Source organism: Verticillium nonalfalfae (assembly GCF_003724135.2).
Source record: "Verticillium nonalfalfae strain VnAa140/NRRL 66861 chromosome Unknown scaffold_125, whole genome shotgun sequence".
Lineage (NCBI taxonomy): Eukaryota > Fungi > Ascomycota > Sordariomycetes > Glomerellales > Plectosphaerellaceae > Verticillium > Verticillium nonalfalfae.
This window is the reverse complement of record NW_021167350.1, coordinates 38,893-63,697: the sequence shown is the minus strand read 5'-3', so window position 1 is coordinate 63,697 and position 24,805 is coordinate 38,893. Positions and strand designations below refer to the sequence as shown.

Genomic DNA, 24,805 nt, shown 5'->3' with positions numbered 1-24,805 from the left:
TACCAACATGGACAACGAGGAAATCTTGGCTGTCTGGACAACAGCCATGACTATAAATGGAGATCGTCGACCGTTCCTGGAGACGAACTGGCTGGAGAAAGTCATCAAAGAACGTCTGTCAAACGCCATCCTCTCACCATTACCATGTCAACAACGTATCTCATCACAGGCACAACCCGCGGTATTGGCCATGCCATAGTCCGCGCCCTCCTTCTGCGTCCCTCGACGACTGTCATCGCTAGCGTCCGTGATCCGGCCCATGCGGCGGCGCAGGCCCTCACGTTGCTCCCCAGATGCGACTCGTCAAGACTGGTTGTCCTGGCCCTCGACGCTGCCGACCTCGCAGCGCCCTTCCAAGCCGTAGCAACGCTGCAGTCCGAGCACGGCATCAAGGTACTTGACGTGGTCATTGCCAATGCTGCGGCCGGTGAATCAGGCAACACCATTCTGCAGACGGACCTCGAGTCCGTGGGCCACCACGTCGCGATCAACACGACGGCGCCGTTGGCTCTGTTGCAGGCCACGGCGCCGCTCCTCCGAAAGTCGGCAAACCCCAAGTTCATCGGCATCGGCTCAGAGCTGGGCTCGGTCGCCAGAATTGAGGGCATGGTGGCGTCGCCGTGGCCTCGCACGACGAGCCCCTACGGCCTCACCAAGGCAGCGCTCAACTGGGTCGTGCGAACGGCGCACTTTGAAGAGCCGTGGCTCACAGCGGTCGTGGTGACACCGGGCCTGGTCAAGACGGACATGGCGGCGGTTGCGGTCAAGGACAGCGGCATAGGTCTCGATGCGCTGGGCGCTATCACGACGGAAGAGAGTGCCGAGGGGGTGTTGAAGGCGGTAGACCGGGCGTCGAGGGACGGGCCAGGGTTTTTGAAGTATGACGGAGGAGAGGTGCCATGGTAGATCAGCCATGGGGACAATGGTGAGGGCGGGTTGGGTTGCTGATGATGATGCTTATGGTCGTGATGCTGAAGGAAGGCGGAGAGACATGGAGGAACCTGGTCGTCGAGGTGATGAAGGACAAAGACGAACAGATAAAGAGGGGTTCACGGCGAGGAAGGCAGGAAGCCCCGGGCCCGGGTGGGGCCGACTTGCCTGGCGCGTGACTTTGGTGGATTCAGTGGATTCAGTGGATTCGGAGGAATGAAGCCAGGGAGCTGGTGCCGGGGTTGTTCTTGCAGCTGCAGACAATGACGCACATTCCTGCCCCACCTCACGTGCGCAACACAACGGGCTCCTCAGCTGACTCATCCGGAGCGTCTCCTCCAGAATGCAGATGCCCTGTGCCATGCTGTAAGCTCACCTGCCTCCGCTGTAAGCTTAGGCAGTTGCCTACCTACCCACTTAGTAGCTTGCCTACGTATTTTACCTAGGCAGGTACCGCACTCGCCGTAGTTCCCTCGGCCTTGCCTCTGCTCTGACCCTCCCTGTCGATGAGGCCTTGCGAGGCCTTCCCTGTTCATGTGTTCGTGTGTTCGTGATCTCAACACGGACTGGCATGCGTCCCGTTCTCGATCCCAGGACGCATGGTCTCATTTCAAAATAAATGCACACAGCATCAAAGCCATCACCGACTGAGCCAGTCAGCACAACCCCGCGTTTTCAGTCTTTTCCGCCCGCCCGTCGTCGTCGTCGTCCGGCCTGACACCAACAATAGGCCATGGGAAGATACATCAACAATCTCCAAATCACCTGCTTCGTGTCCCCCGACAGCCGACCAACCACTGCGCCGTGGGCCTGACGAGCCAAACAGACGGAATACACGATCTGCCAGGGCCTCAGCGATCCCCTGGTCAGACATTCTCAGCCCACGCGCCAGCATTCGGCGCCTTGCCTGACCCTCGCTTAAGCCTCTTGGCCTCCTCCTGTCAATCCTCCCATGCTCAGCTGGCAACTCTCTTTTGTCCATCTTGTTTTCCTCCTTCCGCTCTCCTCACCCCGGAGACTGACCGCCTGGTGACTTGCCACGCGCCAACCGAGACGGCGATCAAGCCGATTCTCGAAGCATAGGGTCTTTCCTGTGTTGGCAGTCAAAATCGCATCTGCAGCGCATGCCCTTTTTGTTTTGGTTCTCCTTCCCCTTCCCATTCTCTGCCGGCGAGACCCTCTCTTTCTCTGTTGTGTTCTTTGTTGTCGACGCCAAAAGACACCCGCTCTCCACGCCTAGCAAACCCCTTGCCGTGGCAGCAAAAAAAACACACCGAAGATTGATTTCGTCTCCATTGAATCCACTCATCGCAACATTCGTGTGGCTCTGCAAGGAACACCGACCGGAGTATCCGCAACCTCTCGAGCAATCAAGCCGACACCTTCCCCATCGATTCGGTCGCTCGCCAGTTGGCATCGCACCCACCCACCATGTCCTCCCTTGAGGCCAAGATCGTCGTCCTCGGCTCCCAGGGCGTCGGCAAGACGAGCCTCGTCGAACGCTTTTGCAAGGGCAGCTTCAACCCTTCCCAGATCACATCGACCGTCGGCGCCTCCTTCATGACCAAGCGCGTTGTCGACGGCGATTCCGACACTACCGTGCGCCTGCAGATCTGGGACACCGGTAAGGCTCCCCTCCTCCCCGCGTGGCTGACCGGCTGGCCGCCTGCATGACTTCATGTCTGCACCTTTCTCCTATCCTTCTAACGCTCAAAAGCCGGCCAGGAACGTTTCCGCAGCATATCCCGCCTCTACTACCGCGGCGCCAACGCCTGCATCCTCTGCTACTCCATCACCGACGCCCAGTCCTTCGCCGAAATGGGCCTCTGGCTCAACGAGCTACGCCGCAACCTTCCCGCCGACGTCGTCCTCCACGTCGTCGGCACCAAGGCAGACATGGTCGCCCGCGACCCCTCCTTGCGCGAAGTCCCTTTCGAGCGCTGCATCGCCTACGTCGCCGAAAACCTCGCCCCCGGCCTCGCCTCGACGCCGCCCCCGACAGCCAACGCTACAGGCTTCGCTCCCGCCTTACCGTCCACCTTCCAGGGCGGCGTCTCCTTGTCTCCCGACTACCCCGCGGCGCACCACGCACTATCGACAGTCCACCACGCCGCGCAGCAGCAGCAGCAGCACGCCCAGAACGCCCCTTCCGATGCTGCTCACCCCCGCTCTCCCTCGTCCAAACGCTCGTCCGGCTTCTGGGGCCAGGAAGCTGGCTGGGACGCCTGCCACGAAATCTCTGCTGAATCAGGCGAGGGTGTCGAAGAGGTCTTCCGCGTCGTGACCCGCAAACTCGTCGAACAGAACCGCAAGATCCAGCAGGCCCTGCTGCAGGCCATGGCGACGCCCGGCACACCGGGCTTCGGTGCCGGCGAGGCGGGCTACTTTGACGGTGCCGTCTACGGTGGTGCCGGGTCCGCCGGCGGCAGTTTCCGGGTCGGCAGGGACAGACGGAGCTGGCTGTTTTCGCCGGGGTTCACGGTACCCGGCGTGCCGGTCGAGGTTGCCGAGGAGAGGGAAGAGATGGATGGGGCGGTGGGGAGGCGGAAGCGGTGCTGTTAGGGGGTTGCCTGCTTCGCGCGCAACCTCGTTCTCGAACGGTGTTTCTTCTCTGCTCTCTTTTTCTTTCACATCTTGTTTTTTTTACGAGTTCGTGGCTCTCGGGTGCATGGCATGGCGGCATCGGCGTGGATACCCCCATGGACTGTCTTCATTTTGTTCCTGTATTCTTTGTTCTTGTTTTTCTTTGCTGTCTTGCGTTATTCGGCATCGGCAGGGGATCTGGTTCTCGCGCTCAGCATTCATCGTATTTCTTTGCCCTGGTCCATCGTTGGCAGGCGTTCGGTTTTCGGACGGCTGGGAGGGGAGATTGCTTCAGGGATCGTCATGGGGCGACATGGCATGGTATCATTAGGTTCATACACCGCGCGATGGCGTAAAGAAATCCGTCGCTAATACGTTGTCGACCTTTCTCACGAAAGGCGGCGCGTTTTGCATACTCAATTTGGGTCTCTTCACATGCATGGTGACCTAATGTGGCACACCCCCGCTTTACAAGCACATGTACTCGACATCTTGATGTATCGTTGCACTTAGACTACGACGTTGTGCTGCTCTGCTCCCCCGCTCCCCGTCTCACAGGAACGCATGCCGGCCCTAAGCAGGCCCAGCAGCAGCAGCCGCCTTCTTCCCCTTGTCAACATCATCATCCACCACCGGCGGCGCCGGCACATCGACGCCGAGAACCCGATACTCCAATCCGACATAGGCGTCGCTCACCACCAGCACGTCGACCTTCCTCCCCTGCACGCTCTCCGGCAGCTTGATGCTCGCCTTGGCCGTCGGCCTCGAGCCCATCTCGACGCCCGCCGCTCCGGGCCTGGCGTTCTTGCCCCGCGGCGGCGCCCAGCCGACCCTCTTGACGGCGAGCACCTCGTCCTTGGCCACGTCGCCGACGACGACGAACCAGCCTTCCGTCTGCGGCTTGGGGAAGCGGGGCGCGTAGATGCGCGCCTCGCGCTCGGTGATGGCGTTGAGCCGGCGCAGCTCGATGGTGGCGCCCTGGGCTGTTATGTCCGGGATGGAGACCTTGACGTTTGGCAGGGCAGCGGCGGCTTTGAGGAAGCGTGGCTGCTGCGAGCTGGAGACGCCGAGACGCGCCGCGAGCTGCGAGAGCTTCGCCTGCGGAAGGGCCGTGATGGCCGCGAGAGGCAGCTTGCGGTCGGCCTCCTTGATGACGGGCGACTCGGCATCGACGCCGGGCAGGATGGAGGCGGCGGGGTCGGTGGGCCATCGGGCGGACTTTACGGACTGGAGGAGAGCCATCATTTGCAGGCAGCTCGACAGGTAGCCCAGCTCGGCGAGCACGTCGATCGATGCCTGGATGATACGGATGGCCTGGTCGAGAACGGATGTTTGATCGCCGACGTAATCGCTGATGGGCAGGTTGACGCGGGAAAAGTGCGCCTGGAGTAACAGGAAGGACTTGACGTGCGGGTCCCACATGGGCATGTTGAAGGCCGTCGCGGGAAGGGGCAGATTTCGGGAGAGTTCTGCGTTGATGAGGTCCTCGTTGTGACGCACGGGGAGCTCGTCGTACTCGGTCGCGCGGGACATCCACGAGAGCACGTCGAGGAACGATGCGTTCGGCGCCGCGTACTTGGCGAGAAGCCTGATCGTCAGATGGGAGAGATAGTAGTACGACATGATCTTGCCGAGTGGTGTTGAGTCGACGTCGCCGTTAGGGTACACTTCGACACAGCTCGACTTAGCGAGCTCGCCAAGCGACTTCTCTACCATCTCAATCATAAAGTCGTTGGCCAGACGTTGCGCCGCCGTGCTATTATGATCTTCGGCCGAAATCTCCAGCCCGTAGAATGATGGGTTCTTGTGTAGTCGACGGAAGAAGAAGGTCCATGTGAGGTAGTCAAGCGCATCCTGCTTGGTGACAATGGTCTCGGCCGAAACTTCGGCACCCAAATGGTTGTCCAACACCGTGTGAAGTGACGACTCGACAGGAAAGCCAGTATGAAGGAAGTGCTTGTAAAAGTCCTTCTTGGCGTTTTGCGTGAAGATGCGAGCTACGCCCGAATTGTCGAACTGTGGACGTCCTGCGCGTCCCAGCATCTGCAATACATCCGTAAGGTCCATGTCCTTGTATCCCTCGATCTTGGCGTCATAGAACTGCGTGCCTTTGACGACAACCAGGTGCGCTGGCAGATTGACACCCCAAGCGAGGGTGCTCGTCGCCACGAGAATCTGGATCTTATTGTTGAGGAACAGCTCTTCGGCGAGCTGTCGGTCCGACTCGACCAGACCAGCATGATGGAGGCCAATACCGAAGCTGATGGCCTCCTTGAGAGCCTCGTCCTTGACCCTCGTAAGATTCAACTGCAGGTCTTCTTCGTCCATGTGGAGGAACCGCCGAGGGTTGTCCTCCATACCACACAGATTGATGAGATCCTTGGCCGTAAGGCGCGTCTGTCTTCGGGATGGCACGAAGACAATGACAGGCTTGTCAGGACTGTGAGTCTTAACAGCGAGAAACGTCGGTCTATTCATCGACTGCATCAACGGACAGAAGCCCCGCACCTCAGGGAACCCGTCAATGTATAGCTCCAAGGGAACAGGGCGCACAGAGTGTCGAAAGTTGAACAGGCCCTCCTTGACGCCGAGCCAGTTGCCCAGGTCAGAAGCGTTCGCGCAAGCTGTCGACATGCCCAGTAGGCGGACAGAGTTCTTGGTAGAAGCTGCAATGTAGTTCATTCGGGAAACGATAATTTCCAGAATCGGACCTCGATCACCCGCGAGAAGGTGAATCTCGTCAATGATGACCAAGCTGACCTGTCGGACGTAGCCACGGGTCTGCCAGCTACGAGAGATACCATCCCACTTTTCGGGCGTGGTAATAATCACATCGGCGTCCTTGATGGTGCGAGTGTCGGGAGTGTTGTCACCTAGATCCATTGTCAGCAGGAGCTCCAGCCTACAGAGCCAACGAACTCACCAGTCAGTTCGACGAGCTTCAACCCGAGAGGCTTCGCCAGCCGGGCGCCCCAATCCTTGACTCGTTCACGAACAAGTGCCTTCATTGGCGCGATATAAACGACCTTGGATCCAGGACGCTCCTTGAAAGCCCACCACATCGCGAGCTCGGCTGCCACTGTTTTGCCACTGCCCGTGGGGGACCCGAGAAGGACGTTGGCGGGGGTGTTGTAAAGCGTGTGGAAGATTTGCGTCTGCATGGGGTTGAAGTATTGGAATCGTTGCGCATAAATCTCCTCCAGGGCAGGATTCTTCAGCGCCGAGATAGAGAGCGGCTGTAGATTCAGCAGATCGGTATAGAAGCTCTCAGTGTCAGGACGGATCAGGTGTTGGAATGAGACTGGTGTCACCGTCTCAGCACCGAGCCACCGGTCGGACACGGCCCGAACATAGATCTGCGTGGGGAGAGGATCGGACAGGGGAATGGTGAAGTTGAGTTCGTGGTCGTCGTTGAGCTTCCTGCGACTCAGAATGAAGAATTCGTGATGGTAAATCTCGGATGTTTCCGAGTTCTCGACCCAGATGTAGTACGATTCGGAGGTGCCATTGACATGGTCATTCCATCGGAAGTCAGGTGTGATGAACAGCCTAATCCGCAACACATCGCGGTTCAAGGGAGCAATCTCTGCCTCAATGCTAACCGTAGGGAAGTTGCTCAGTATCCGTGAGATGTTCTTACCAGCAGCCTGGTTGTGAACAAGACCACCAATCTCCGCTGGATCCATGTCTCGCATGGCCTCGATTGTGAGATTTGCCTTGGCGTCAAGCTGGTTTAGAACCGACTTGGCCAAGTCGAACTGATGAAGGGGATGCTGGAATGGCCAGATACGCCTCTCAATAGACTTTGCTAGAGTAAGAAGCACCAGACACTGGTGTCCCCATCTCCTGTTGAGCGCGATCATGAACAGCGCTCTGCAGATACGTCCAGACTGTTGCGCCACGTAGTTGAGATCATTGCCAAGCGCAAAGTCTTCCATCTGCGCCCGCGAGATATACGCTTGTAGAAGAATATTTGTCTTGGCCTGGGGCGTGTCGATACCCTCACCGACCGCACAAGGCACTACGTTGTCCTTGAGGTATGACAGCTCCTTCGCTTCGCTGTCTCTGGACTGAATGTTATCGAACTCGCCGCTCATGCTCATCATTTTCAGAACATCCGCCTCCGTCGCATGCGGCTGCATCATGGTGTTGAAGATTTGCACGCTGGTGTGGAGGATATAGAATTGGCTGGCAATGCGTCCAATGTCCTTGCTGCGCAGCTCCTCCGTCACCTCGTTGAATATGATCATCTGACTCTGTTGGAGTGTTTTCGCCGCCTGGATCGCCAACTTTCGACGTCGCTGGACGAGAGTCGGGTCGTCCCTAATTTCCGCCCATTCGATACCGTAGGTCATGGGGCTCCGCTGCATTCTGACAAAAAGATAGGAATAGCCAATCCACTGAACGGCCTCGGGAATCGACGTGACGGTACCCAGGGAAATTTCGGCGTTCAAGTTGTCCACAAGTTTTGACGAAAACTTGGATTCGATGGGCTGCTGTTCCGTGACAGCTGTAAGGTAGTGCGGGAGGCGATCGAGCGTCGTGCAGATCATGCCAATACCAGTGTCCTCAAACTGAGGTCGACCAGCACGACCAAAGATTTGTAGGACGTCGAGAATTCCCAGGTCGACAAACTTGCCGTCCTGGGCGCTGTACACCTGGGTTCCCTTGATAATGACAGCTGCGGCTGGCAAGTTGACACCCCAAGCCAAAGTGGCCGTACAGCAAAGGACCTTGATGACACCCTCTCCGAAGAGGCGCTCCATCAAGTTCCTGTCGGATCGGGCCATACCGGCGTGATGAATACCCAGACCTTTGGGGATGAGTTCGCGAAGGTCCTTTGCCTTGGACGATTTCATATCGCGGACGGCGTTTTCGTACTTCGGATGGCCACTAGGGTCAAAAAGGTCCAGGCAGAACTGGTCAACCGCCTTCTCGTGCAGCATTTTGGCCGACATGTATGTATCTCGGCGGGAATGTACGAACACCATGATCTGGTGTCCCTGCTCCAGCATCTCCTTGACCTTGTCGAAGGCCACGTTGTCGAGGTTCTCTTTGGATTGTTTCGACCCAGCCTTGCCCTTCACACCGATGAAGTGCTGCTCAAGCGGAACGGGGCGAAATGACGCGTCGAAATAGAACAAACCCATGTAGCGGTTGACCTTGAGGAAGTCGGCGACGTCGATGTAATTGGGCAGCGTGGCACTGAGACCAACAATGCGGATGAGAGATTGGGTGCTCTCGACCTGACGCTCCGTTCGGGCGACAAGGGATTCGAGAACGGCACCACGCTCATCGTGTAACATGTGGACCTCATCAATGATGAGAAGCCTCACCTTCTGCACCAGCTCAGTGTCGCCCGTGCCCTTACGCGTAACAACGTCCCATTTTTCAGGGGTTGTCACGATGATCTGGGTCTGTACAATCTCGGATTTAGTCAAGTGCATGTCACCGGTGTATTCGCGGCACTTGATGCCAAGCCATGCCAGGCGCTTGCCCAGCTTGTCGGTAATCTCGGCGGCCAGGGCTTTCATGGGCGCGACGTAGACAATCTTGAAGTCGGCCGAGTTGACGGCGAAGTCAGTGACCGACGGGGTTTCGATAGGGTTAGGTGTGCAATAATGGCCGATAGTCTGCAGGATGGTGAGCATAGCAGCATCTGTTTTACCCTACGCAGAGGTTAGCTTATTTTATTGGTAGAGACTTCGAAACCGAACTTACAGCACCAGTAGGTGCACAAATGAGCATGTTCTCGTTCGTCTTGTACGCCACAGGATGCACGAGACTCTGCATGCGGTTGAGGGACTTGTAGCCCTTGAAGGTGGCCCGGCAAAGGCCGTCCATGTCGGCAATGTTGACGAGTTTTCGTCCAGGACCCAGCGTGCCCTTCTTTCCGGCAGGAATCGAGTACTCCTCATACTTTTCGAAGATATCCCTCTTGCTACCCTCAGGCAACGCGTACTTGCGGCCCGAGTGGCTCAGGCTGTTATTCGCGGAGTGTGCCTTGTACACGTGCGGGTACTCGTTCTCTCGGTTGACATGAGGGGCGAGTACAGCCGTCTTGTGTTCGTAGTCTTTCCTGCGAAGAGCTTCATCCCGCTCCGCCTTGGACAGGAGTCTCCGCCCGCCAGAGCCCTCCTGGGTGCCCTGGGACGTGACGGCAGTGACGATACTGCTGCGGTGAGCGAGGAGCTCGATGATGAATTCAAGGTCGTCGAAACCGACGAGATCGGTGAGCTGTGACTGAACCTCATCCTCACCTCTGTCGAGGGTCAATACTCCGAGGACCTGGTTTTGGAAGGCGTCACTGGAAAGGCCATTCTTTGCCGCAACCTCGGAGCATTTACCGACGAACCAGTCGGCGCCGAACTCTTCTGCCTGGGCGAAACCGTCGGGACCGTCCAGCTGATCGCTGCTGTAGTCGTCATCGTCGTCAGAAATGAAGTCCCACACATCCTGAGCGGCATTTCCGGAAGAATAGCCTTCGTAGTCGTCGTCAAAATCTAACTCTGTGGGCTTCGTGTCGGCAGAGAGGTTAAGGCTAGAAAGAGCAGCCTTCATGGCCTCGAATTGAGCTCGCCATTGGGCTTCAGCGCCGTCGATGCCGTTCGACGCCATGGTGTCTGGTGTGGTGTTCGGAAAATGTGAGGCACCGTCCGTCTGTCGATGAAAAGCGATGGCCAGGTGCTGGAAAAGGCCACGTTGGTGCTGTGACGGCGGCGAGTTTGCTGAAGAAAATGTGTTCAAGCACTCAGTATTTGGTGAGAGGCGACGTCGACTCAAGTATGCTGGTGAGCGACAAGTGTAGTGTTGTATGTTGTGTGTCATCACTCGTCACTCTTCCAGCTGCTGCAGGCCTGCTGGAGTCACCGGTGAGGGCAGTGCTCTGGTTGTGGACTCATAGCGGAGCTCATCACTAGCCACACCTGTAATCGCCACATGAATGTCGACGTCTGGCAGCCTGGCAGGCATCTGTATGGCAGCGGTACCTCACCTCACCTGCACTGACCGCTACAGCCAGGGGCATGTGATGAGCAGACAAAGTGGGTCGGCGTCTGCCAAAGCCCCCAGATCACTTCCAGAGCCTCGCTGCTTTAGGAACAACTTAACCTGATCATGACCAAGGGAGACGTTACGGGCGAGCCGTGGAAATCATTGGGTTGATGGAAGTTATTCTGGCTGAAAAAAACAAGACAACTTCGCAAGCAATGCTGAAGCATCGGTAATTAGGCCATCTCCTAGGTAGGGCACTTGATCTCGAACTCAAACGAGGCCCATACTGGTGAATCCGACTACCAAGGATGCTATATCGCCTCATCGTCCGGTCTGGTAGCTATCGACACTACCTACCTGTACCAAAGACAGCAGGAAAAGGTTTACTGATGGCCTCGTAAATGAGTTACCCTTGTGAACACAGAAGAGTTGTTATTCACTTGAAGGCTATTTCCCCCCTTCGGATCAAATTTCATCCACGTGTGCTCCGAGGGAGCACCTAACCGGCTTCCACCTGTCTAAGCTGTTGGCTTCTGTGAGTGCAAAAGCTTGCAGTCGCATTTGGTTCGCCGCTCCTGTTTCCGATAAGCCCTCGTTTTTTTTTGCCCATGATGATGCGAGCATAAGCATGACTCGCAACGTGTAGGTCGCATCGTTGCCGGCATTGTGAAGCTCACGCGGCTCGTAGGGACACCTCAGTGCTGTCAGGACCCCAGAGAGAAAGTACCTGCCAGCAGCACGTTCACCTGTGAGGATCGCTTTGCTAAGGCTGTATGTGTCCAATATAGCCACGATGTTTTTCTCCTCGTGCATGTTGGAACCGAGTCTCTTCAAGATGGCCAGATCGCCGGCAATTGAATGGCCCACAACAATGGTTTGGCGTAGGGAACTCGCACCACTTTCCGCTATTGCACGATCGTCTCCCTGGATGCGTACTGCACGTGCAACGATGGGAATGAGCTGCTCCGGATCCACGTGTAACGTCTCAGCGAATTCACACTCTTTGAAGTTGGTTACATCGCAGTCTTCGAAGTCTTTGGACGCGTTCAATGTTGAAGATTGCCGTGTTTTGATCCGTCTTTTGGTTGACGCTGGCATACACTCAGCAGGCGGATCAAAGATCTGTCTCGTGTCCATGGACGCAATGACGAGTTCCCTGATCACAGGCTGGTATCCCTTGTCGAGTATAATAGCCTTCCTGCATCTCAGAGACACTTCGAGGTCTAAAGATACAATGACCACGTCGGACAGAGAGGAATTGGCAGCCGATTCCGTCATTCGAAGGTGCATGAGCAACTACTGCAGTTCCTCTTGGATCCCCATGGCCGATTGCATTTCCCAGCCGATTTGTGCGTGAGCACTGGATGAGCAGACCACAAGAATTATTATTTCCCATTTTGTTGACACAGGCAGGCCAGACGCAAGCTTAAATACTTTAAAAACAGTCCACAGGTTCCCAAGGTTGTGAGCGCAAGAACTCAATCATCAAGTGCTCCGCCTGGATGAGCGGAGGCTGGCTCAAGTAAGAGCGGCAAGGACACTAGCCACAAATAGTGCATGATTAGTGCCAATGCACTCCTCGCCGCAAAACCAAGAAACCCAAACGTCACGGCCACGGCCTGGTCGCAGGTCGATGGATAACGCCCCCAACAACCTCCTCGAGCGCAACCAAGACCACGAAACCACCATACAGCCGCCGTACGTCCTACGTCTCTTTCCACACCCAACACATTTCCCCAGACGCCAGCGCACGCAGTCTAATCGCTCTCCAGACCATGAAGCTTCACTACATCGGCGTAAGTCCGACCCCTCGATCCCACTGCCGCCAGGCCTCTCGTAGACCTCCGCCGACCCCGACGACAACCGACTGATCCTCACCCCCTTTCCCCAGGTCATCCGCAACCAAGAGAAGCCGGCGCACGAGCTCGTCAGCGAGAAGGAGTTGTCCGCCTACTCGCGATTCACAAAGAACAAGTACGTCCGACCCTGACCCGACACCGACCGCCTGTTCGGCTGACCATTGTGCCCCTCTCTTTCACCTCTTTCAGCTATGGCGAATTCATGACCCTTTTCTCCAAGACGATCGCCGAGCGCACCGCCCCCGGCCAGCGCCAGTCCGTCGAAGAGCAGGACTACACGTTCCACGCTCTCGGTCGCAGCGAGGGCATCTGCGGCATGTGCGTGCCATTTCCCCCGTCTCCTACCCCCTGAATGTCACCCGACCTGACGCCTCTCGCACAGCATCATCTCCGACCACCAATACCCGAGCCTCGTAGCCCACCAGCTCCTCTCCAAGGTGTACGTGGCCTCCCTCTTCCCCAAATTTCACGGCCGCGAAGAAGGGCAAGCCTGACGGGAAGACAGCGTCGACGAATTCCTAGCCAAGCACCCCCGCTCCACCTGGTCCGCCGGCAACCCGACCCTCGCCTTCCCCGAGCTCAAGGACTACCTGTCCAAGTACCAGGACCCCCAGCAGGCCGACAGCATTCTCAAGATCCAGAAGGAGCTCGACGAGACCAAGATTGTCCTGCACAAGACCATCGAGTCCGTCCTGCAGCGCGGCGAGAAGATTGATGACCTCGTCGCCAAGAGCGACGGTCTAAGCTCCCAGAGCAAGATGTTCTACCGTGCGTTCCAGCCCCCCGCCCCCTACCTCCCAACAGCTTCTTCATGAGGGCTGCCCCTCTTGGACCTTTCGCAAGTGTGAGGCACCCGACTAATTGAACAACGGTAGAACAAGCCAAGAAGCAGAACTCATGCTGCGTGCTGATGTAGAGACCGCCGAGGGCCGTAATCAGTGTGTCGCGGCGAGAACGGACATATCCGGGGGAAAGGGCGGAGGAGGAGGCGGGCCGCGGTCCCATGTCTAGCGTTTGCAACTCATCGTTCCGGGAGGGAAGGGGAAGAGACGCTCGTTTTTACACAGTTCACATGCCAGGTAGCCATGATTTGACCATTTCAACGCTTTTTTCACTTCATGCCAGCGGTTTCCATGGCGCTTGTGAAGATGCGGTACGCGCCATGGTACCAGGAAACGTCGAGTCAAAGGCCTGTCCTCTCGCCTTCGGATCGCGTTGTGAGACCCCGGGGGCTAGATGAACGGCGTACCGAGCGAGAGAGAAATCTCTTCGCGCGCATGATCAGCGTGGTCGGTAACTCTTTTTGCAAACAGGAGCAGAGGATTGTATATTCGGAGTCACCAGAATCAATCTCGTTGCCAGTACCCACCCGTGTGATCAAGTATCCAACAAGACGAGAATGCCCCTACTCTCTCCCATGGTTGACCTGAGTTGGTTATCATATTCCTGACGTATGACTGGCTTGGCCTCTTTCCCCTGCACCGTCTTCCTCATGGTTTGACAAGCGACAGTGAAAGCACTCGTCAACGAAAGCAACATCCCGCGAGGCACAATTTAAGCATCGAATGATTGTCGGCAAGAAATGTGTTGAAATTCGGTTCAGTCTCTAGAGTGCCGGTCACCGCCAGCTGAAAATGAAAAAACACCAAACCCCATCCTTCGCTTCAGTGGTATCAATGCTTCCTTCAAGGTCGCAAATTTTTGTTCCCATCCCAATCGGGTCTCTCCAATCATAATGCTATGGCAGAGAAATGCGACAAATGAAATGCCAAAACCCCAAGAGTCGCAGACTCATCGGCCGCCCTGGCCAAAAGAAAAAACCGTCGCTTCATGGTCTGAACAAATGAAAATATACATCGCCAATGCGGCGCCCCAAGCCGTCCCCTGCTGAAGAATGAAGTTTTGGAAGAAATATCCCAATGCTTGCCGTGCGCCCCGATCAAACGCCTTCCACGACGATTCGTTCGCTCTTGCGATGCTGTGCCAGCGGCGACCCGCCGAAGGGAATGGGTGGCGGTGTGATGAGCGTCGGCGTTGCCATCTTGGTGGCTGCGAGCCTCTCACTGCCTTCCACAGTGGGCAAACTACCTTCACGGGGCTCACGGGCCGCCGGGCGAGGCCTGCGGCCGGCACCGATGCCTGTCCCAGTACGAAGCATCTTACGCTGCGAGTGAGATATGCTGATTTGGCGGGCAATGGAGATTTCGACAGCAGCATTCAGTGCCGTGTCATCGATCGAGTCGTTAGACGGAGTCTTGGTGTGCGTTGTCCGTGGCGACGGCGAGCGCGAGTCTTGTGCGGGCGTCGAGGCCTTCTTGATGCTCAAGGGTGTGGGCGTGATCATTTCCCACGCTGGCTCCTGGATCGCGGGCCGCAGCTGTTCCTTGATATGAAAGCCGGACTCCTCTTCCGTTGGGGAGTCAAGAATCAGGCTGGAGCTGTTTGGGCCAAAGTAGAACCCATGAGCTGGAGCCTCGAGCTGGGCGGGATTCTGTCGTTGCTCTGTGGGCCTACGAGGGACATGCTGCGCTGTTTGACTGAGCGACGTTGACCGAGGAGGCTGTTGTGGCCTGGTGTTGCTGTTCTGCTTATGAGATATGACGTTCTCCTTTGGGTGCGCTGGTAGACCGGAGGGCATGGTGCTTGCTCGGAAACGAGGCGAACTAGGAGTCGGTGCGTCGGTGTTGGAGCGTGCAAGGCTGTTGCCCGATGGAGGCGGCGGGAAGAGAGAGAGCGACGGCGATCGTGCGTGATGGTTTGGCGACGTGGCTCTACGACCAAGCGTGCGGCCCTTGGATTCTTCCTCTTGAATGATCCTATCATTGATGGTTCGCAACTTGTCGAGCGTCGCTTGTCGCCTCGCAAGAAGCGCGGAGGAGGAGGAGGTGTTGTTCTGCAGCAGATTGCCAAACATGACACTGTACCGCTCCATCTTGATATCTGGAATTTCAACGTCCAAGAACGGACTCGTAGCTTTGTCCAGTTTGGGTACCGGGATCTCAGCGTATCTGCTTCGTGCATCTACTGTCGGGTTATTTGAGCTTGCCTGTCCCTCTACGGCAGGCTCAGTCATGGACCTGACGATGATGGGCGTGTGCTTAGGCGCCTTGCGCTCGGTGTTACTTCGATCCAGTCCACTGGACTGTGGTTGGTCTGGTAGAGTCGGTGTCGTGTCAGGCTTCTGCCTCTTGCTCTTGGACCGTCCAAAGATTTTCCATCTTTGTGATTTGGACCTTTGAGGAATCGCCGCCGCCGCTGGGTCTGATTCCATTGCCGGGGGAGATGTGGCAGGTTCGACCGTCGCTGATGGCGGCCAGTCAGGATACGATGGTGCAGGCGGATGAGTCGGACTGCCTATTGCCATGCCAATAGTGATGATGCCCTTGTTGCTGTCGACCGAATCTGGCGTCTGAGTCCTAACAGGAATCGTCCGCGTGGGCGAGGGGTCACGGATGCTCTCCTTTGGTGATGGAGGTTTCCCCCTGATGGGTATATGATATGACTTGTACGTTCCGCGGCTGGAGGTCTGTGTCAAGACGTGCAGGTCGTCTGTTGTCTTTGACTTTCGTCTGTCAAAGTCTTTGATGCTGCTGCCGGAGGTGAATGAGGGAGCTGGACCGGGTCCAGAGCTTGTGCTTGGCCGATCAGGCATCGTAGGTGACCGGGGATGAAGCGAGGGGCGAGGCGAAGGCAGTTGAAGGTGAGAGCGACCAGCATCCCAAGATGGAGCTGGCGAGGGGATCGGTGCCGAGGGTTTCTCCTCGTTTTGACTGAAGTCGGCTCTGTGCCGGGGAGACTGGAAACTTGACACAAGGTGCTGGTCATCCCGGACGGGGCCCTCGCGGCCGTGCGCCGTCACCCCCTTCACAGATCTGGAACGATTGACGAACTTGAACATCCTTAATATCAAGCAGTGTCGCGCGATGCCTGCCAGCCGACAAGCGCCTCAGGGTGGTGTGGTGTGGGTGTGATGCGATCTCCGCCGAGGTCAATGATCACACTCGAGCGGAGGAAAGGTAGAGAAGAGGGAATTTCTATCAAGACCTGGAGAAATGGCAGCTGTCATCAACAGAGAGGGGATTGGCAATGTCCAAGTTGGCAGGGTCCTATGGCTGGACCAGGATTGGCGACGACGTAGGGCCCTGTTTTTTCTTTGCTGACAAGTCTTTTGATTTCTTCATTTCGGCGCTGGCGACCAATTGCCCCTCCGAGGCAGAGTGGCAAGTGGCTAGAGGATCTCCACGACCAAGGATGGGGAAGGCTTGCTTGCCGGCTTGACTCGCAAGCTCGCCAGACCTGCCGCTCGTTTGAGGTTGATGGAGTGGGAAGACTGGGACTTTGATCAGCATCAGGGAACGACCCCAGAGTCACGTCGTGCAGGGGGCCCTGGCCGAAAGGAATCATGAGCTCGCCAATCTTCGCAGGGCGGGTGGAGGGCAATTGTGTCAGAATGACAGGGTCTTGTGGCTGTCAGAAGAGACCGGCAATTTTGTTTTCGGGGCGAAGGGGCGACGCGATGCCAGACCATGTATGTCCCTCGTTCGTTTCTCCCGTGCGCGTTCACAAAACGCCGTTGGTAGGTGCTTGGGTAACGGCCTGCGCGCGGCGTGTTCCAGTGCTTCTTGTCTTCCACTATTCCAGAAGGGCGACAGAAGGCACGGTTGGCGGCAGATGGGCGGCCAGCGGTTGCATGTGGCGGCTGCGCCATTAAGATTGAAGGAGGCGGCTAGTCCACCCACACCTCACAGTACAGAGCGTGGGACTGGCTTATTAGCGATCGCCGTGATAATGAGGTGAATGGGCAAGAGGTCCACTAGGTTCATCTGCTGCAGGGTGTCAGGAGTCAGGCTGCAGGCTGCAGCCATCTTCTCATACAAGCTCATCTATCGAACGACGAGAGAGGGCGGGCCTGCTCAATCAGCAAATAATGGCGTCGCTGTGGACACGGAATGATCGTATCGCCTGTGAACAGGTTCTGGACTCGGTTCCAGGCGCCGACGTCAGCGACTGTGCGGCAAGTAGGCAAGGTTGGTGGGTCATGCACATGGGATGTAGCCGGGGGAGATTGGACGGAGCTTCGTCCGATGAGCCAGCAGATGGCAAGAGCGGGAGATGTGAGGGTGAGGTTGTAGTTGCACTGCAGCCGACAGGATGCGACGTGAGCCTCCTTTCACGTTGGCCAGCGCCGTTTGGAAGTGTTCCACGGTAAACCCATTGAGCCGTCAGGTGGCCGCCAGTCGCCAACGCCGAGAAATGTCACGAGCCATTGTTCTGTTTCTGTCGCCTCCTCCGTCTGTCGGTGAAGGCCAGCTGGTGGTGCTGCAATTCATGCGGATGGAGTATTTGGAAGACGTGGCACGGCATTCGGAGGCGAACGATGGGGTGGCGTTTCAGAAAGATCAGTGCAGCATTACAGAGGGGGTCGTGGATCGGAACCTTGGGCGTCTCAGAACTGCAACACGTCAGATCAACTAGGTACCCTGCCAGCCCTGTAGCGCCTGGTCGACGAATACTAAGACATTCCAAGACACGGCGCTGAAGCATATTCGGCAGGTCCAGGTCGCGAGCAGCGGATGTGATGCCACGATGGACAGTTCGATCATCCGAAGCCTTCGTCCTCCTGCTGGCGCCCGGTTTGTTGATCTGACAAGAATTGTCCATCCCGGGAGGTTGACGAACTGCCGGTCGTGCAATTGAGTAATGGCAGCTTGGCACAGACGCATCTGAACTGGGGCGCGTCGGTTTGGTCTCGACGGGGGGGCTTCAGACAATCATCGGATATAGCTGTCGAATGACGCATAGGCAAGCCGATGGCCTGGGTCAGATGATGCGCTGAAAGAAGAAAACGAGCGCGAATGATTCATCTATTCTTGTCTTGCCGTCCAGTGATAAGGTTCAGAGTTCCATTCCATCGAAGACAACGTGGGACTGCTAATTTGGGCGATCCGGCAAGTTGGAGATCGAGACCCAGAAGAGCTGCTTCGAAGGAAGATCTGGTAGATCAACCAAATGTAACCGCAGGATAGGCAGTGCTGCTGATCGGCCTGTACGACGAGTCGTGCACAGCATGGAAGTATGGAAGCATGGCAGAAGACTTTTGGTTGGTCGGAAATGTCTCAGCTCGTAGACTGCGGGTTGCGTGGCTGCCCTGAGGAGGTTTACAGGTCGAAATCAGACAAAGAATATCGCCTTGGCAGCGCCTATGGCACTCCGCTCAAGTCCTGCCCTCCTGCCATCCTGACCCAGTCTTATCACACATAACTCCGCCAGAGTCCTAAGGTCAGGGCACTCCACTCTGTTCATAAGGGTGTCGACCCAGACACCAATAGCACTAGATAGCTAACCATTTACAACACCTTTGATGTGCCCCCAAAGTGAGGTCCCAACACTAGTAGCAACTGGACATCCGGTCGCTCCATTATACCATCCCAAATTTTCATCAAGACAACTATCAGTCCATTAAGATACTAGTCTGCCGTCTGCCGACGAAGAGACAAATCAAAATACCGGACAGATCCCTCCCTCCCTGACCACTCCTCCCATATCGGATACGACAGCTATCAAGGCGTACCAACTATACCACTGGGCAGAGGCCCATCAGGACCAAGCCATCAAGATTCCATTATCGGATTTGTCCATCGTCTCCGTATTCGGCAAGTTGACTCCTATTGCAGAGGACCGAGAGTTTGTATCTATGGGTCGACGCGCAACGTCAGTATCATCCACATCCTCAGGATCCAAGGAGCAGGTAGCTACCGTGTGTGCAAACATGTGCTTTCCCTACGCCGGCCTCACGCCTGCCTTGGACCTGCCTCACCTCTCAGGTCCATGAGTCATCTGGTCATGCCTCATCGTACCTACCTCGCCTTGGTTGACCTCATATGATTACCTACCTAGGTACCTTATAATGCGCAACTTGGAAAAAATCTTTAATATCAAGTTTGGATACAGCATCTTCTACGTACCCTTGTAGTTTCAAAATCTATGAGAATATACTTCAAAGCTCTTTCGACAATGCTAACGATCCTAAGATACCGGAGATATAACCTGCCAAACGCTTCTCAGTCCGCCCATCCGTAATTCGGGAGAGTGTGCCTGTCTCCATTGGCAAATGCTCCTGCGAGATGACGCTGCGCAAACTCCAGTGTGCCCGACCAGCATACGAATGCGAGTACCAGATTCCGCACCCACAGGCCCCATGCCGTCTGCGGCGCCAGAAACGCCGGGACGAGTGGCGATATTTTCTGCAGGTCCTCGACTATGGGCCGCATCCGTTGCTCATACGCCCGCAACCCGCTCGGCAGATCGCCTGCGTGCCTGCTGATCTCGCCCGCGAGAACGTACGCACCCGCCATGGCGAGGCTCGTCCCAACTCCCGTCGCCCCTGAGCCGTACCCTGCGTCTCCCACCAGTGCGAAGTGGCCCCGATGCAGGCTGGGTGTGCGTACCTGCACAATTTCCGAGGCATAGAAGTCGTCTGCCTCCAGCATGCCCTTCACAATCTCGTCGCAGCGCCATCCAGCACCGCCAAAGTGCTTGGCTAGAAACTCTTTGACGGCATCCACGCCTTGATCCTGAACTTCTCGAAAGGATTTGGCAACATCGGATCCATCCTGAGGGTGAAATGACAACAGCGCCCCCCGCGTCGTTCCTGATGAACCTGGACCCAGGCCGACGAAGCGGCCGCCGACGGCACTGTATGACTGAGCTATCGTTTCGCTTTGGTTCAGATGACCTTGTATCGAGAAGTAACTGGCAAAGCAGTTCGTTGACTGCACATGGTCCCGCACGCCACAGCCCAGCCCCAAAGCGCGAGTCCTCGAGTTTGCGCCATCACAGGCAACAACCAGATCAAACACGGCAGCGGGATGCCCGTTGGCAAATTCTACATGAACGGGGGCATGTTCGTCGTTGTTTTCGTATTGCCGAATCGAGGTAACCTGCTCACCGAAGACGTACGTGATTCTGTCGTCTTCCTTGGTCAGGTCATAGAGAATACGGGCGAGATCACCACGGTAAATCTCGTACTCGGAAACGAGGGACTGCTGATCCGGGTCTCCTGTGCTTTGGATGGTACCGATCTTCCCACCATTGCCGCGGACAAAGCAAATGCCTTCCATCGAAATCTTTTTGGCGCGTACTGCGGCTTCCATGCCAGGCATCTTGCGCATGACAGCGACGCCGACATTGCGTATATCGACATTATGGCCATTGGTGCGCAGCTCGGGGAACCGTTCAATAACGGTGACAGTGGCGCCAGTCTTGGCGAACCAGTAGGCGGCTGTTGGTCCGGCAATAGAAGCGCCGACAATAAGGACTCGGAGATTAGACATTGTGTTGCATGCGAAGTTCGAGTGAATCAGCGTTTGGAGAGTTTGTGTCGTGAAGGTCCTGGTCTGGCTTACAGTCAGGCACTGGATGACTACTTTTATAGCTGAACTCATGACCACATGAACATATGCACTTGCGCTGGGAAATATGCGTGAGCCCGACACGGCCGCATGTCGACAGGTGGGGCCGGCCTGGTTCGGGTCCGGGCGAGGGCGGTTTTCGGTCGCTGAGACCCGAGAATTTGGCCAATCACAAGCCTTTTTCAAGTAAGTCTCCCTCCTTCTCATCTGGTCCAGTTGAACTCTGAATCTGGTAATCCCGGATGAGTTGATCCCAGAGCATCCAGTCCGCCTCATCGAAACCTTTATCGGCATGGGCGTCAGCCAACGGTTGAATCATTAAGAACTGTGGAGGATCATCTTCATGAGTGGTCTCGAGCCAGTCTACAGACTCGGAAGAGTTTCCAGAACCAGTCGATGTGGGGTTCTCAATCTTCTGTTTTTGTTTCTTGGAGGCATGCGAAGAGCCAGCCGCGCAATAGCATCGCAATGTCGAGATGAAAACTGGCTCCGACTTGTAATTGATCAAGGGATCATGGCAAGCATCCCACGCTTTGACAAAAAGTCGCCCGAATGACAAATACAACGCTCGTTCCGGTTGGGCCAACTCGGTGTGGTTGCGGCATAGCTCTTCCAGCTTGTCCCAGGCGTCGTCTCTTTCCTGGTCCGAAAGTAGTTCACATCTCTGCCACAGTGTCATCAAAATGTAGACAAGGGAGTCCCACGTCCCCCATAAGAAAAACCATCTTGTGTGCCATCGAAATCGGTCTAGGCTGGCATGCGCCAGGACCGCTGCATCTGTGTCAAGGATTCTCTGTGCAAGTCTGAAAAGGTCCACGCGCTCCAAAGGCGTTGCGTTTTGGTTCTTAACCTTTTGTAAGCGAATCCGCAGCCTCATAGCCGTGATCCCAGCTCGCGCAGAGCTGATGGTCAACATGTGAAGCGGGTTCACGAAATCGCAGTAGCGAATGTAACGCTCCTCGACCTCCTTTTCTGCTTCCTCGATCGCCCACTCGCGGGCTCGGTCATCCAGATGCTTTGACGCATCCACTGATTTCCCTGGTTTCGCGATGAAGGATCCAAGAGACGACCGCGCGAGACAAAACATCATCTCTGTTGCTCCTTCTCGTGCTACTGGCGCTTCCGTCATGGTCGGCCAAATCTGTTCGTCGTCAATGTTGAGTGGCTGCCGAGTGTCCCAGTCGTCGGGAATCGACACGCCCACGCCCGCCATACGGCTGGATGCGCCATCGAGCGGGAGAATCTGGAAGAATAGCCGTCGTCGCATCTGTACGTCAAACGGCGAGAGGCCCTGCACCTCCCCATCGCGGTGCAACCCCATTCGCTGGGCAATCCGGGTCGCGACGCCGGTCAGGATCCAGAACGTGTGGGGATCGTACTCATTCCGACAGCAGACGAGATGGAGAACAAGGGCCTGCAACACGGTCATGGCTGTTGTGCTGAGGAAAGATGCGTTGACGAGAGCCTGGCGTGTTGCTAGGTTGTAGCGCTGAAGCAGGACCTCGCGTGAGGTCGACCCCAGCTTTCGGAGGCATTCTTCGTCCGACATGGACACGATCGCAAAGTGGTAGATGGCAAAGACGAGGCATTCGTCAGCTTTGTTTGCCTGTCCCAGTTGTTTCGAAAGAGTGTCTATCGTCTTGGCCACTGAAGGAACGTGCAGTACTTTCAGTAGAGGCTCGACATTATCCACATATATCGCCCACAAGATCATGGCCTCTGCATGGGTTGGGTGATGCTTGAGGAGATCGCGATGTTGTCCGCCCAGGAATGCTCCCGTCAAAGGATCAGATGCAGGGCCCTCAACGATGCCCACGGCCCCATCTTCTTCGTCCGCCGCGTCGTCATCGTCATCATGATGAGCGGCATGCTCATCGCCCATGCGCTCCATCTCGTCGTCCCCAAGGTTGCGCCATAGGTGGCTGTTGACATACCTCGATTTCCCTTGACCGACAACAAGCTTGCCAGACGGAAGATTCCAGAGTGGGAAGATCGGGTCCTCGGCCGCCTCCACGTCCTTCTCAGCTGCAGGCGACGCGCCAGCAGTTTCCAGCAGGCCGTGTCGGCGTAGCACGCGCTCGTACCGCGCCAGCCTCTCGTAAACGTCATCAGCACCCGCCTCACCTGGCTTCCGCTTCCGCGCACGGGGCGCCGGAGCTTCGTAGATGCATTCTAGCCTGCCTTTTCGACAGCTGGAGCATAGGGGTGTCGACTTATCGCACTTGACCTTGCGACGGGCGCATGTCTGGCATGAGAATGCCATGGATGGGTGGGAGGAGTACCCGGCGGCTCCGGCGGTACTTGGCTTGTTTTTTGGGGTTGGTGCAATTGGCGCTGACATGCTGTGCTGGAAGGCGAATTGAAGACGGTCTTTGCAGATGCTTTGAGAGGGGGGTGGTTTGGTGGGAAGAAAACCGCCGTTGGGTTATTTACCTTGTACTGCGTCGTTGACTGGCTTAATGCACGGTCTAGGTCTGGGTGCCGGATAGCCGTGCTTATTAGTTTGGTACTTGGGTACTTTGTAGGGTCTTGAGAAACGACGATGGTGGCGAAAACAGACGATAGGTCAACCCAGGACCTAATCGCCGAATTGCGGCATAGTCATTTCGAACCCTCGAGGCCTTCTTCAAAGCAGCCATCCGTTATGCTTTCAGATTCCTCCCTTGGACAGTGCCTGCTTCCACGCTCCCACCTTTCTATCCACAGTTCACAACACTATGGGACACCGCCCACATACTGATTCAAGTCTGATCATTGGAAAGTACTCGAATATTGTCGACATTCATGTGCCACAGAGGTCGAATTTGGCTGTTCATGTACCATGTAAGCAGGCAGTGGCATGTTGCAGAGGACTGTATTGCTTATGACCGCCATGAGAAAGGAAACTAGCATTGCTGGTGATTGGCTCAGCACCTATAGTAGCTACTGAAATACCCCTGTAGAATTCAATACGGCAACAGCATACCCCGGTTGTTTAAAGTAGTTAGCACAAAATCGAAGAGGTTTTCAACAACGTCAACATTGCCTCCCATGTATGACGCCTGTGGAGAAGCACGTACCCGGACTCGGTCGCCGCGTTCGCTGCGTTCTCTCCGTCACGTACATGTCCCCTCAAGGCCAGAGTACCCAAACTAGGTAGGAAGTCTTGGTGTGAGCCACCGCCAGGTTTCGCTACAGGGGGCTGAGGTACAGAAGTGGCCTCAAATCTGTAGACAAAGTTCATCCTCTCAAAACATCTTCTTGCACGTCATTTTAGCAAATATGTAGTGCCTGAGCCTTCGAAGATAGTCAAGTAGACGAGAATCAAAACTTTTATTTGCTATCAAAGATTCAAGGACATATCATATTCTTCAGGCAAAGAGAAACCAACGACTGGAAAGGAAAACTCAAGACAGAAACGGAAAGTGACGCGCGCAAAGAAATACTGCCAACTGACTCGTCTGTTGGAACCCTCCACGCCGCTGGTTCACTTGTCCTCATGCTTCCCAGGCTGGGTCGCATTCTGGTTGGCCTTACCGTTGCTATCCATGGGTGAGGCGTCCTCACAGTAACCGTTCATCATCCAACTTTCCGGAAAGTCCTCATCACCACCCTTGACGGTCCTGCCTTTGAGATGATTGTTCGCGTACAAAGTGAGGTACCCAGTCACAGCCTTGCTGCTTCCGGCAGCCGCTGCGTGACCATGATCATCTGGGCTATTGACGTCCTGGTAAGGGGTATCGCAATGGTTGATCATCTTGCGACAGTTAATCGCGGTGTTGTTCAACCACATGTTGTTGCCTCCTGGCACCCAGCCCTTGGAGTCCCGACAATGGCCATTCCGCATATTTGCGTCGGTGACGGTGTTTCCAGAATACGCGGTCAAGTTGCTTGCAGACCTTATCCGTTCTTCCAGAATCGTTGTCCAACGAGCGGTACTGCCGGGGGTGTCGATGGATCCCCAGTCATTGCCATGAGTCTGCTCCCCAGTTGCTCCAGTTGCTCCAGTTGCTCCAGTTGCTCCAGTTGCTCCAGTTGCTCCAGTTGCTC

The 24,805-nt window shown here is 56.1% G+C and overlaps 7 protein-coding genes across 7 annotated transcripts; 3 read left to right on the top strand and 4 right to left on the bottom strand.

Annotated features, from left to right (window-relative positions):
- Positions 1-144: 144 nt before the first annotated feature.
- D7B24_001301 (uncharacterized protein) lies at positions 145-906 on the top strand (the record flags this gene model as incomplete). Its single annotated transcript, XM_028635538.1, has 1 exon — positions 145-906. The coding sequence occupies one exon, from the start codon at positions 145-147 to the stop codon at positions 904-906; it is 762 nt and encodes a 253-aa protein (XP_028491994.1).
- A 1,455-nt stretch (positions 907-2,361) lies between these two features.
- D7B24_001300 (uncharacterized protein) lies at positions 2,362-3,492 on the top strand (the record flags this gene model as incomplete). The annotated part of the gene is made up of 2 exons (XM_028635537.1): positions 2,362-2,554; positions 2,648-3,492. 2 exons carry the CDS (start codon positions 2,362-2,364, stop codon positions 3,490-3,492), a joined length of 1,038 nt encoding a protein of 345 aa, XP_028491993.1.
- A 594-nt stretch (positions 3,493-4,086) lies between these two features.
- On the bottom strand, positions 4,087-10,131 carry D7B24_001299 (uncharacterized protein; the record flags this gene model as incomplete). Its single annotated transcript, XM_028635536.1, has 3 exons — positions 4,087-6,386; positions 6,437-9,182; positions 9,235-10,131. 3 exons carry the CDS (start codon positions 10,129-10,131, stop codon positions 4,087-4,089), a joined length of 5,943 nt encoding a protein of 1,980 aa, XP_028491992.1.
- A 1,945-nt stretch (positions 10,132-12,076) lies between these two features.
- Positions 12,077-13,281, top strand: YKT6 (palmitoyltransferase; the record flags this gene model as incomplete). Its single annotated transcript, XM_028635535.1, has 7 exons — positions 12,077-12,204; positions 12,263-12,302; positions 12,398-12,480; positions 12,555-12,683; positions 12,748-12,804; positions 12,871-13,133; positions 13,241-13,281. 7 exons carry the CDS (start codon positions 12,077-12,079, stop codon positions 13,279-13,281), a joined length of 741 nt encoding a protein of 246 aa, XP_028491991.1.
- Positions 13,282-14,304: 1,023 nt separating this feature from the next.
- D7B24_001297 (uncharacterized protein) lies at positions 14,305-16,263 on the bottom strand (the record flags this gene model as incomplete). Its single annotated transcript, XM_028635534.1, has 1 exon — positions 14,305-16,263. The coding sequence occupies one exon, from the start codon at positions 16,261-16,263 to the stop codon at positions 14,305-14,307; it is 1,959 nt and encodes a 652-aa protein (XP_028491990.1).
- A 3,163-nt stretch (positions 16,264-19,426) lies between these two features.
- On the bottom strand, positions 19,427-20,698 carry D7B24_001296 (uncharacterized protein; the record flags this gene model as incomplete). The annotated part of the gene is made up of 1 exon (XM_028635533.1): positions 19,427-20,698. One exon carries the CDS (start codon positions 20,696-20,698, stop codon positions 19,427-19,429), a length of 1,272 nt encoding a protein of 423 aa, XP_028491989.1.
- A 247-nt stretch (positions 20,699-20,945) lies between these two features.
- On the bottom strand, positions 20,946-24,602 carry D7B24_001295 (uncharacterized protein; the record flags this gene model as incomplete). Its single annotated transcript, XM_028635532.1, has 3 exons — positions 20,946-23,157; positions 23,836-23,857; positions 24,293-24,602. The coding sequence occupies 3 exons, from the start codon at positions 24,600-24,602 to the stop codon at positions 20,946-20,948; spliced, it is 2,544 nt and encodes an 847-aa protein (XP_028491988.1).
- Between the last annotated feature and the right edge of the window lie 203 nt (positions 24,603-24,805).